The 14198-nt window shown below is 37.3% G+C and overlaps 1 protein-coding gene across 2 annotated transcripts in view; it reads right to left on the reverse strand.

Moving 5' to 3' along the window:
* st6galnac3 (ST6 (alpha-N-acetyl-neuraminyl-2,3-beta-galactosyl-1,3)-N-acetylgalactosaminide alpha-2,6-sialyltransferase 3) overlaps nucleotides 1-9450 on the reverse strand; it is a 131109-nt gene extending 121659 nt beyond the window's left edge. For both annotated transcript variants that reach the window (XM_067454293.1, XM_067454292.1), the window contains exon 1: nucleotides 9227-9450. In XM_067454293.1, coding sequence (XP_067310394.1) covers nucleotides 9227-9244 — 18 coding nt within the window. In that variant the 5' untranslated portion in view covers nucleotides 9245-9450. The remainder of the gene's footprint in view (nucleotides 1-9226) is intronic.
* Nucleotides 9451-14198: the final 4748 nt, after the last annotated feature.

Raw genomic sequence — 14198 nt, forward strand, 5'->3', positions numbered from 1 at the left:
GCTACTCCCGACGTTTTCTTTCCTGTATCAGTAGGCTATTTATGTTTAACATTAGGAATAGGGCTTCCCTCCGCATCAATAGCAGCAGCAGCGCCGCGTCAGACACGCTTCTAGTGTGCAAAGGCAGAGAAAACGCCACGCAGCCCCGTGGCTGACCCGCAACAGAAACGCCACGCAGCCCCGTGGCTGACCCGCAACAGAAACGCCACGCGCATCCGCGGCATGACAGTGAAAACAGTTACATGTAGAGTGCATTACGGGCGCCAATATTCCGTTTAAAACCGGAATAGTCCTGGGATGAAACTGCTCACTTAGAGGATGGATACCCTCGGTCACATCAGCGCGATTAGACATTGAACATTTAAAATTTAAAACAGCTTATTATGTAGGTAACGTAGCCAATGTGTCCGATGCTTTCACTTGATGCAAACGTTTGTTTTTGTGATTAAAATACATCAAATATTACCAAAACATCTGTCTTCCTGTGTGCAGAAATTTGTTTATGTAGCCGTGACAACAAAACGCGTGCGCGCATGCCTGTGATGCTCCGTGCGCACCGCGCGCCAACCCCATAGACTGTGGCCAACCCGCAAGCCTTGCACTTCTGAAAGTCTGAGGAGCCACTCGTGTTGCTACCATAGATATACATAATAAATAATATACTTAATTACATAATATACTTTATTATGTACATCTATGGTTGCTACTACTCTCCGGCGCCGCCATCTTTATTTTGAGTCTGACGAATCGACGCGCATATTTTGCGTCGACGTATTTTTTGCGTCGACGTCATGTCCCAGCCCTAGAATGAAAACATCATCAAAGTAGTCCATATGTGACATGAGTTAGTTAATTAGAATCACTTGAAGCATCGAAAATAAATTTCTGTCCAAAAATAACAAAAACTATGACTTTATTTAGCATTGTCTTCTCTTCCGCGTTTGTGTTCAATCCTCAAATAAAGATTCAAACGGTCATGAATCAGTGTATTGATTCATGATTCGGATCGCCAATGTCACGTGATTTCAGCAGTTTGGCACGCAATCTGAAACATGAATCAATACACTGATTCACAACTGTTTGAATCTTTATTTAATATTTAAGATAATGCTAAATAAAGTTGTAGTTTTTGTTATTTTTGGACCAATACGTCTTTTATACGTCTATAAGACTTGATTACTTAAATTACACCACTTACAATAAATTGTAAAGCAATGTGAATTTCCTGAAAATAGCTTTATAAACTTCCAGATTTTGAAAAAGCTTTGGTTTAGCACAAATTAAATACTTTTGAGGTATCCAAGGGAATATAAAAAGCATGTAAAAAGCCTCTTTTATCTGAAAGACTCCTTGCTCAAATCATAGGCATGAAGGGACATTGAGGGACTGTTTACAAATTCATCTAAATCAAAAGTGACACTTGGGTTGACAGTCCAAGAAGTCACCATAATTCATCACATACTGTTTATAATTAAGGGGGTAGAAACCGAGTACAATAATAACAGCGCAACTGATCTGCGTCATTCACTGTAGGGTTGGTTAATTCTGTGCTGATTAACTGAGTCAAGCCGCAAAAGAGAAGAAATGTTAAAGTGTCATTTTTATTAAAATTAATATGATTTGTGTCTTATCAAACAATAAAAGTGAGCTGCAATGTCTACAGTAAATGATGACCCCAGATTTGCATATCACAATCCAAAATAATCCATTAGAAATGAAACTTAATTAAAGAAAGTAACCAAAATTCAGCCTGGATTCACATCTGTTGTGTGCACATGGATCAGAAGTGTAAATCCTCAAACAGCCACACAAGCAGATGCCTACAATAACTCTCCCTGGCCTCCTCACATTCCTGCTAAGCTACTTACCCACATCAACACTGTTGCCATTCCAAGCCAGATTACCAGTCAAATGAGACGTCATTCACTTCTGGCCTAGCTGTTTTTCTCCACCTCCTAAATGAGGCTGAGCTATTACAGAACTAAATGCTGCATGATAACACATCCAGACAACAGGGAGTTCTTGTTGGACATCTGAGCGGAAAAAGAAGCAAAGCGGACCTAATAAAGTGTAAATCGTTTTCTTGGGAGGTTAATGTGTAAAGTGCTTGCTAATCTGTTTTACCTGCAACCTTTTAAGCTTAGTTTTGTTAAACAGCAAAACAAGTGCTTTGAAGCGTTACACGGGCCAAACCTCAGAACAAGGGCTATTCAAAGGAAAAGTTCAGCCAAAATTCGAAATTTGTTTCTATTTACTGATCCCAGTGTTATTTTTTAACTGTTAATCACACTATTTGGTTTCAAGTCTTGGATTCCATTTATGCTTTTCTTTTCTTTTTGTCATTTATGGAGCTTGACAACCTGCATGGGAAAGAACAATGTAATGGTTCTTTAAAAACTATATCAGAGTATAGGTTTGAGAATACATAAAGGTGAGTAAATAATGACAGAATTTTCATTTTGGGTGAACTATATATTTATGTTAGTGCTGTCAAATCAATCACATAAACAATAAAATAATAATAAAAATAAAAACTGTTAATAAGTTTTATGTATACAAAATATAATATAGTATATAATATAAATTATATAAATATATATACAGTATACATGCATATATTTATTAAATATACACATCAATGAGTGTGTATATTTTCTGTATTTTTGTTTTTTGTTTTTTCACACAATGAAATTTAAGATTTGTGTGAATTTTTGGAATAAAAGATCAAAATGATTAACAATGTAGATTTATTTTTACAGGCTTCTTTGTTCATATTTACCAAGGGTGCCAATAATTCTGACCATGACTGTACTTGTGTTCAGCAAAAAAAAATCATATTTTTATTCATTAAGGACGCATTAAAATGCTCAAATGTGTATTTTTAATACAATTATTAAACAGCCCAACTATTGATAATATTGATGATTATAAGATATTATGACCAAAATGATGATGATGATGATAATAATAATAATAATAATAATAATAATAATAATAATAATAATAATAATAATAATAATAATAATATATAAATGTTAAAAATAAATGTTTCTTGAACAGCAAATCATCATATTAGAATGATTTCTAGGATCATCTGAGACTGAAGACTGGACTAATGATGCTGAAAATTCAGTTTTTCATGACAGAAATAAATTTTATTTAAAATATATATTAAAAGAGAGAAAAAATGTATTTGAAATGTTAAAAAAAATCTACAATATGACAGTTTTTACTGTATTTTCAATCCGATCAAATAAATGCAACAGTGGTGACCATAAAATATTTCTTTAAAAAATGTAATTTTTACCAGCTCCTACACAGTGGCATTAAAATGTAATTCTGTGTATATGAGTAGGTGCTGGATTAGTCAGAAAACTAATCAGTGTGAAGGGAAAGCTCCATAAATTGTCTAACCGTGCATTATTTATAAAGTTATTAGTATACAATGCGCAAAAATGCTTATTTTGGAATGTTGGACAACTCAGAAGTTAAACCTCTTAAAATTAGCCTAATAGAATTGAGTGTAATCCCATTTAAAGTGGCTGTTTCTCATCATCTTACTGATAATCTCTGGATTTAGATTCTTTGGGTCTGTAATACTTTCTGAAATGTTTAACATGTTTACAACGCCCAGTTCGAAGTCTAAAACAACTCATAACATTCAAGCAGCATACATACATTATATAAACATTGTGTTTAGAGATATATCCATACAAGATATCCTTTCTATTTGAAAAACACATTCAAATTTTTTGTTTATATAATCTATTGATTAAGATCAGTTGGCCATTACAGGCAAATTCATCAGAATAAACACAAAGAAAATAATCCAGTATGGATTTCCTACAGCACTGTTGCCAATAATTTTTTATTTTTTATTTTAATATATTTAATTAATTTTTTTAAATATGTTTCATAATAAAAATATATTTACACACACACACACACACACACACACACACACATTTTATTTTTATTTAAGTCACGATATGGCTTAGTTTGGTTTTCAAATCACAAAAGGCTGTAGTTTATTATGCTTTTTTCAATTTAATAAATATAGTCAATGTTGCTTTCTGTTTGAGGGAAGTTTGCCACTCTGTTCATTTACACATGCAGCTCATGACCAAGCCTGCAGTCTCCCTCTCATTTACTGAAGCTTTCGCGCCTCGATCGCCCCCCGGTGACCGGTCCCAGTATAGCCGCCCCTCTGTGATTTCTAATGGACACGAGGCAAACTAAATAATAAAATTACACTTCAAAAATGTTTCCCCAAAGTTAGTTTATGTCACTGAAGGCAGTTATCATCACGATGATTTCATTTCAGGTGTTCGTTTTAAAAATAAGTTTACTTTGAGTTAGTTATTTGATGCTATAAAAACGGGGGGTGTGACGTCATGATTGACAGCTGAGACTGACGGCTTCTCTGAGTGAAGTTGTCACTGAGGCACTAACGGACTTTTTTCGAAATTTTTGGGAGCAGATTGGAGCTTTAGCTTTAATTTCTACATTTCCATAACTGTTTATTTCACACCAACATTATTAATTGTTCTGCATCTGCGAGAGTGTGGGCGGGCTTTTGATATCGCGACTGTACTTCCTGCTCTACTTCCTGCACTCTACTGCGCAACTCCGGTCCCGAAATCACTACTGCGCAGACTCGGTCCCAAGATGTCCGCGCCGTGCAAGGGCGCCTGAAAGCTTCAAATCTGCCAAGCGGAAACGGATGATGTCGAGTCGTCCATATTTTTTTACGGTCTATGCTCATGACCCAGTGTTTTCCACCAAAACAAAAAACAAAACAAAAGGCAATTGAATAAGCTACAGGACTAAGTATGCACTACACTTTCCTGGTCCCCTGGTTACACTTTATTTCGATTATTAAATAAACCTAAATATATGAATTTAAAGTTACACCAACAAAGCTAGATTAAATGGTTAGATCGAGAAACTGCTTCTTAAAGCCATAATATGTCATTTTTTGTTAAAGGGTCATTCACATTTCTGTGTTGGTTGATTGTTTGTAGTATTCTATATTTTTACTTTACATTATTCATTTTTTTGTTATTTTTTCCCCCCTTTGTTGCACTTTGAGATTCTTCGGAATGAAAAGTGCATTATAAATAAAATCTATTATTATTTAATATTATTATTTATTTAAAACAAAGGTGTAGAAAGATGCCTTGATTTTGCTGAATTTATTATGCTTTTATTATGCCACAAACAAGCATTTCTGCTTCTTCCGGTCAATCTTTTGTGAGGTAACAGCGCTGTTTTGTTTTTGACAGTTATGTTATAATGCTATTCTGTGTTCACTCTGCACCTGCTATGAGACTAAGCTAGAGCGATATTAGGCATGGTGAAACATGGTACTCATGGTAAATTAACAATAAAACGAATTGTGTTTAGCTATATAGCAATGATTCGTTTTCAGCTGATGAATTTATCTAAACAGTTGCTAACACACATTATATTTAAGCGTCTTCAGTGTTTCCATGGTTTTTACACACACAAAAAAAAAAAACCATAAATAGAGGGCAACACCAGTATGATTGATAAGTGATTATTTCTTATATACTATTATTATTATTATTATATATAAAACATTGTTCTAGTGGTTTTAACAGGGAAGTGTGCAGAACTGACCACAGTATCAATGTGAGGTGGACAACACAGGAACGAAGTATCCACGATTGCGAAGAGGCCCTCAGTGGCACACTGCACTCTGACCAGCTCTTGAAGGTTACATTACCATCACAAAACCGTCCAAACTGTCCAGAAGTAAAGCAATGTGCTTAAAGAGAATTCCAACAGAACTCCGACACTTCACATCCACCAGGAACATACATTTTATATGAGCAGCTTTAAATAGTTAATCTGTCCCTCTTCTCTGTTTGCTGATTGCTGTCTGATGCAGACGTATAGATTAAGGGTGATGATAAAGCGCTGACGAAGGCACAGGACAGCCAATTGAGACAACTATTTAAGGCCACAGTCTCTCCTGATTATATGTCTTCAGTTTCAATGAATGGCATAAAACATTGTAATTTAAACTGAAATTGTTACTTGTTGAACATGCTTGCTCTGTGTGGCCAACCCTTTGCTTGCTAACTGTGCATCCACAGTGAATATTCCACAAAATCGAAACATTTTAAACACAATGTAGAAATGCTATGCACAATCTGCACAGTTGTACACAGATGAAGCCCCTAGTGTCACCAAAAATAAATTGAGAATAATTATTTCCAAACAAGTTTCCTAAACACAACTCTCCTCTGCAATTGGACACACAGATAGCTCCGCCCCCTAACCCGAGGGCATTTACATTACCCTTCAAATTGTGCAAATTGAAACATGTCAATTTCATTTAAAAATGAAAACTCCTGAGGTGGTTTTTCAAGCAATTCCTAAAAGGAACATTCGCAAAACTGCAATGGATACAGTTTTTTCCGTAATTACAAGTCACATGGTGTAAGTAAAAGTCAGTCATTCTTTAGATAATGCAGAATCTTTGGACAGAAGACGAATTTTTTTTTAAAATTAAATTCATAAAAGACAAATTATGGTAACTGGATTCTAAACAACAAAGAAATGCCACAATTTATCAAAACCTTGAAGCAGATATCGGGGGAAACACCCACAAACACCTTATATGTGGCCGCCTCAAAGTATATTTGGGGCTTTCCTTGCCATTAATGATTGGATAACATGCCAATTTCTCCTTCGATTAAAAATAATGCTACTGCGGTAGCTGCAATATGCTCACCTACTAACATCCGTTGCCATGATTTTTGGATTTAATTATTTCAAGAGGAAAAAATGTCTTTAAAGGGGGTTGAAATGCTGTTTCATGCATACTGAGCTTTTTACACTGTTAAAGACTTGGATTCCCATCCTAAACATAGACAAAGTTTCAAACACTAAGTTGGACATTTGATGGAGTATTTCTGTGTCAAAAATACTGGCCAGTTTCTCACAAGTTTCGGAGAGTTTTTTCGAGTATGTGTCCGCTTAGCGTCGATAGAGAGGAAGGACCTTGTATGGGCCGTACGGGCTCTTCTCCCTTAACGGTGCGTGCGCGCGTGACTAGAGCAAAAGAGCAAATGCACGCCCATAAACACTCTCTCAGGTGCAGATCCACTCGTCCGTGCAACACTTCTGTCCCACCGCGCTCCACTTTATTCCTATGGGTGACGTCAAACGACTTTAATGCGTCCACATAGCATTCCCGGAAGGCAGCGCTGTATTTGAACCGATTTGAACGCAGAAATACTGGACAACATCACGTTTCAGTCGTGTCGCAATAGTGGATCTCCTCGGTCACTGCTGTCACAGGACTTCACGAAATCAACAAGAAGTGTGTTTTTGACGGGGCGGTCCCAGCGATAAAGGTTCACGGTCGTGTTTTGGAAGCAGGCGGTGAGTAAAACTGCTTCAAATGTCTATTTTGTTGGCTATCCTCGCAAGTAAACATCAGTAAACAACACGATCGTGTATAGTTAATTTATCAATGGAGCATGCGATGTATGGTGTGTGTTTAAATACATTTGTTTAGCTGACTAATATGTCAGTTTGTTTATTGTAAAACCACCCCAAACATAAACCTAGGCTAGGGGACGTTCTAACAAAGCGTGCTTCTTCATTCAAATGCGCTAACGTTACTCCATTGTTTTTTTTTCTTTTCATTGTTTATCTGACGTGCAAAACCGTTTTGCTTGCTACTGCTTGCTACTGCTAGTCGCATACAATAGTCCATAAACCAAATCATGACATCATATACCACGAGTAAACAAACGCAAATGTTGACAAGCCACTAAATACAGTACATACCACAGAGACGGACGTCCTGCTGCTGCTGTTTCTCCTGTTCAATTTATTTCATCCTCCGGATCTGATTCTGGATCATATCTGTATTAGTTGAATCTGATTGATAGCCATGGTTTATTAGGGTAACGTTTTTTTTTTTCCACGCTTGAGGATGACAGCTTTCAGAAGCTCTCGTGCAGTAGCTCCGCGCTCGTCATTCTTTAGCTCCGCCCACACGATACGCCTCCAGCCACTCGTTTTTTTCCGGAAAGACTCTGTACAGCCTATCTTTCTTTTATAAATATAATAAAACTAAAGACTTTTCAGAGATATGAAGTATGCAATACTACTCTATAGGTACTCAAGATTGACGTGAGATTGAATGAAACTGAGTGTTTCACCCCCCCCCTTTAAGTGGCATAACATTGGAGGGGGGGCATTTAGCGAAATATCACAAAAGTTGTCATGGAAACCCGCTAGTGATGCTGTCTTCAGGCCAGGTTGGGAGGCTCAAACAAACGCAATACTGCTAATTACAATAGTGAGTAAAACTAGCTTTTATTTATTTATTAAATACTACAAGGAAATTAAAAGTGTGACAATGTTGGGATTTAAGGCTAGAATACTCAACTTTATAAACAAAGCAGATTTTCAAAGACTGGGAATCATGCTCTTGCCGACTTTGTAAAAAACTGGGGCTGGGCATCAACGACTGAGGATCACATCCAACTTTCTTCAACCTATTTACTGCGCATTAAGTTTCACAGTTTGCAAAAGAAACCCTCTGTTTTTCCGGCTGACAAAACAAGAACAGAGATTCAAGCATGTTTGAAAATTCAATCGGTCTGGATGCTATTACAATGGACGATTCATCCAAACAAAACAAACCCCTGAAGCCACATAATATGAATGGTGGTAGCCTATCATTAACCATTAAGGTCTTCTTTGTGTTTGAATTGAAGGATTTAAAAACCTCCAGGAGCGTGAATTTACATCACTGGTTGTAATAAAGTGCATATAACGGGGGAAATAATAACTTGGTTGCATTGTATGCCTTATAGCGAACAGTCTTTGCAGAATCAGACACTGTCATTGATGTTTTTGGATAGGCTGCGTTAAGTCTCATCATTGCATAAACCAGAAATCATTTCAAGTAAATCCGGTAGCAAAGAGTAAGCAAACTGGATGATCACACGTGTCGCACTTGAACATTGTTTCAAGACATGAAGCTTCTACCACACATAACGTTACATTCATGACAATAACAACGAGATATTTGGATAACCCTCCGTTTCTCGCCGCACACTTTGGGTTTTAAAATGCCAACACTGCGAAGGTAATCTGAGCAGCACATTTTAACGTGCATTCATACATTAACGTTACTGAATTTAAAGCGAGGCAAACACTCAACTGCTCGACTTACCTTCCAGATCCAGGCCATCTTAAGACTGAATAAATAGCTCGCAGCGCAGAAGTGCTCGTATCAATCTATAAGCGAAAATGCCGGTATTGGCTGTTGAATAGTTTATTTATATGCGCCATGGATCCCCGATGTTGGTGTGGCGATGAAACATTTCAGTAAATATTGTGGAGTACCGTTATTCATGCTCTATCCCTGATCCACAGAGCTCGGGTTGACGTGCGCTCCTATTGGCTCTTGGCTACGAGAGCCCCGCCCTCTTTATCATGTGACTGTGATTTTCATCCCTGTGCTATTCAGTGTGAAGGCTGAATGACAGTTATGTACTTCACTATTGTTACAAAGAGAGTGTGTTTATGCAGTACTCAAGAATAATATATAACACAGTCATCATATTTTTATAAAACATTTTCATGTTCCTGTTAGAAAAACCAATCAGATTAAGCTGCTCTCCTTTTCTCAACTGTGAACTCAAAACCCAATTGTCAAGCTACATTTACAAAACCTTAGACTCTTCTTGCAAAACCAAACTTTCACCTCAAAACAGGTCAATCTGTGCACAAAACTGAACTATGTTGTCAAATCGAGTCAATCAAAATTAAAAACACTACTGAATAGTCACTAAACACTACGTAGAAAAATAGAAAACACAATGCTCAGGACATGAAGCTGGAGAAATAAATGTTTATTGTTCACTGTAAATGTTGCACACACAAAAAAAAAAAAACTGTGCATTTAGCACTTGTACAAAATCTGCGTTTGCCACTTGTGTACAGTAAGCCCATGTAAAAAAATATGTATAAAAATATACCAGCAGCCATATCACCCTGTAGCCCAAGACTGGTTTCCCACTGAAGCTAAGCAGCGCTGAGCCTGGTCAGTACCTGGATGGGAGACCAACTGGGAAAACCAGGTTGCTGCTGGTAGAGGTGTTAGTGAGGCCAGCAGGGGGTGCTCAACCTGTGGTCTGTGTGGGTCCTAACACCCCAGTATAGTGATGGGGACACTTTACTGACAAAGAGAACCGTCTTTTGGATGAGACATTACGTCCCGACTCTCTGTGGTCGTTAAAAATCCCAGGATGTCCTTCGATAAAGAGTAGGGGTGTAACCCCGGCATCCTGGCCAAATTTGCCCATTGGCCCCTGTCCATCATGGCCTCCTAATAATCCCCTTATCCTGATTGGCCTAATCACTCTGTCTCCTCTCCACCAATCAGCTGGTGTGTGGTGAGCGTTCTGGCGCAATATGGCTGCCGTCGCATCATCCAGGTGGATGCAGCACATTGGTGGTGGTTGAGGAGATTCCCCCTTCCATGTAAAGCGCTTTGAGTGCCTAGAAAAGCGCTATATAAATGTAACGAATTATTATTATTATACATGGAATACTAGGCCTACAAACAGTTAGACCAACCCTCCATTACAATACTAAAATATATTGGTACAGACAGTTATGTACTGAAACATATATTTACTTACAGTATACTGTGGTAGAGTATATGTCATACAGTAATTGCTGTCAACATTTACTACTGTACTATAATGTCAAAAAAGGTAATGACCTGTTCTCTTCTCTAAATCTTCAGATTATGGAGGACACTACACTCTGGACATCTGGACAATCTACTGATGTTTGGTTGTACCCTTTGTCCAGCCTCCTTCATGCGCATACCATAAACATGAACATGGTCAATTACAGTAGCTCTGATTTCATCAGATATTTCTGTTCTTTGTCTTCGCTGACCACCTCGACCTCCTCTCCCACGAACTCTTCCTCTCAGATTTCTATCCATTGTTACGCCTCACAAACCAGTGCTCTCTGAACTGGCTAATTGTATAGTTCCCGCACATCATTAGCCACAAGTGTGATCAATTTTGAGTTGTTGTGTTCAAGTGGTGACATCTGTGCTTTAATTGTGTTTGACTCTTGTCGCCTGTGCTCACCATTATGCAGCACAGGTGTATCACAATGAAAATGTGTTGGCAAGTTGTGTCTAAACAGGTGAAAAGTGCTTATGGTTTTGCCAAAATAGTGATTGATTCAATCAGTGAGTTCAGGCAACTGAGCATTTGGTTCAGACAACAGGGTTTAGTGTTTTAGCAATTGAGGAAAAACTGTATTGCTTGTAAAGACAACAAGTTATTTTTGTAGGTCAAAAGTATTGCAAAGAATAGCAAAATAATGTTTTAGATAAAATATTTGTTTGAATAAAAAAATTAAAAAGTTGCAATATTTGGTTGTGCAAATGTGTATTCAGAAGTGACCCAAACCTGAACCTCCCATAACCTTTTTGTTTCGTGTCAAATTTGAAACAAATATAAACACAGCAAATCATTGAATTGTGAACATCAGAAACTGTTGGGATAAGATGTGGGCATTATAATATTTAAAACTTGCTTTATATAAAACCAAATAAGTATATTTAAGTATATTGAATGTATTTAGATTCTGTGTGGGGGAGAGAGAGAGAGAGAGAGAGAGAGAGAGAGAGAGAGAGAGAGAGAGAGAGAGAGAGAGAGAGAGAGAGAGAGAGAGAGAGAGAGAGAGAGAGAGAGAGAGAGAGAGAGAGAGAGAGAGAGAGAGAGAGAGAGAGAGAGAGCTGGCTGCCCAGAGAGAGCAGGTTCTGTAACCAAGGAGAGATAAAAACAGAGCTGCACTTTATAAGCACCTGCCCTAATTATAATGACATTTGAAAACACTTCTTTCCCAAATGTGAAAATATTTGTCCCAACTTAAAAGGTTGAAGAATGATGCGCAAGATCTTTTTTTGTTCATTTTAATTTATATTATTTATTTATATTTTCATGCTAGTATAAATGCTTTGGCAAAACAATTTCCCATGCCAAAAAGCTCTTTTGAATTGAATTGAGTTGAGTTGAGTTGAGTTGAGTTGAGTTGAGTTGAGTTGAGTTGAGTTGAGTTGAGTTGAGTTGAGTTGAGTTGAGTTGAGTTGAGTTGAGTTGAGTTGAGTTGAGTTGAGTTGAGTTGAGTTGAGCTGAGCTGAGCTGAGCTGAGCTGAACTGAACTGAACTGAACTGAACTGAACTGAACTGAACTGAACTGAATTGAATTGAATTGAATTGAATTGAATTGAATTGAATTGAATTGAATTGAATTGAACTGAACTGAACTGAACTGAACTGAACTGAACTGAACTGAATTGAATTGAATTGAATTGAATTGAACTGAACTGAATTGAATCGAATTGTGAGAGAGAAATGTCCCCGTAAAGAATATCCAAAATCTTTGTCCTTGAGTGGACATGTTTTGGTCGCCATGAGGAAACCAGCTTATAAATCATACTAAGTATGTTTTTTGAAAATGTAAAAATGCAGATAGAAAGCCAAAGGACAACCCCGGTGAGAAATGACCCTATAGGGGTAATTAACAGATGGTTACAGAGTAGATCGTTCTCTGGGATGCATTTTCCTTAAAATCAAATGTAAGAGTTTTATCTCTAAAAACAGATTCGCTTACAACGCTTGTCGAGATAGTCCGGCGACGAATGCTGTTCTAAGTGAGCTGGTCAATAGGAATTAAGTTTGTGAAATCTAATTACATGGATATTTTATTTTTATTTATATAGTTTCTCTGTTGACGTTCAGTGCTTTCTGAACAACAGACCAAAAGTCACAGTTCATCACTTAGCACAGCGTTCGTGGTTTGACTTGTCGAGACTGTTTTCCAAGATGGCGTCTGACCGTAAATGCATAATGCACTGTGTTTATAAAATAGCTTCTTATTGAACTGTTTGTAAACTTACAAAGCTCTCAATCCTTCGGTATGCATGTAGGGACCCTCATAATGCTACCGTGTTAGTGTGAGGCTATTTTGAGCCTTGTTAGTGGTATTAACTAGCCATTTAATTTCACTTACCCTTTGCCCCATTGACAAGCGTTATAAGCTAATCTGTTTTTAGAGATAAAACTCTTTACATTCGATTTTGATGAAAACGCATCCCAGAGAACGATCTACTCGGTAACCATCTGTAAATTACCCCTAGGGTCATTTCTCACCGGAGTTTTCCTTTAAGGATTAGGGTATGGAATAGTTTATCCCCATAAAACATGCAACCCAACATGACACTGAAGCACATGCATATTAAAATAATATAGCCTATATTGTATGAATAGGCTACTGTATGTTGTTGTTTTTTCTTGTCTCTAGAAAATGCTGACAAATACTTTCTAAAACACATAAGAACCATTAAAAAAAGTTGCATATGAAGTCAATGTAAAAAAAACAAACAAAGCATGCTGAAAATAATTCAGAATGCTGAAAGTTCTGATGAAATGTGCAAAATGTTTATTGAAGCTAAACTAGGCCACAGTAACATGAAACAGTGAGAATTGTGGTTGATTCTACATGATTACACAGCACTGAAGGTCATGAAGTGCACAGTGACTCTGGCTCTGCGTTAATTCAGGCATTGTGCGGCTCTGTGAGATGGATTCTGAATGATGCTCTCTCTTGGGCTCTGTAATTCTCTGCCTGCACTGACAGACTCAACAATGCAGCTAGACCAGAGAATCTTCTCATTTTAAGTTTTCAGGTCCTCCTTAACCAAGCAGAGCACGGGAATGCTTATTTTCAAAATACTCTCTCAGTAGCTGCTTGCACAAAGCCATGCACATTCATTTTTGGTTTTCTGGGAAGTAGTTAGTGCTACATATTGAGATACATATTGCTTTACATCTGAGGTGATGCTGAAACACAGCTATGTTATACTATGCAGTGCCCTCCTTAAAGCTACACTGTGTAACTTTTTTAGTTTATTCTTAGCTAAAAACACTTAGTTCTTTTAAAAATATATGTGCTCAAGTAATAATGTATTTTCATAAGTTTATAATATGCCATTGAAAATACATATGGGTGAGGGGTTCGAATGCAGTCGCCATGTTGCCCCTCCATCTTGAAAGTACATTAGCCAAAGAGGGACATACCCATAAATTCAAGCTTCGTTTTTCGTGTTTTAA

Source organism: Pseudorasbora parva, chromosome 9 (assembly GCF_024679245.1).
Source record: "Pseudorasbora parva isolate DD20220531a chromosome 9, ASM2467924v1, whole genome shotgun sequence".
NCBI lineage: Eukaryota > Metazoa > Chordata > Actinopteri > Cypriniformes > Gobionidae > Pseudorasbora > Pseudorasbora parva.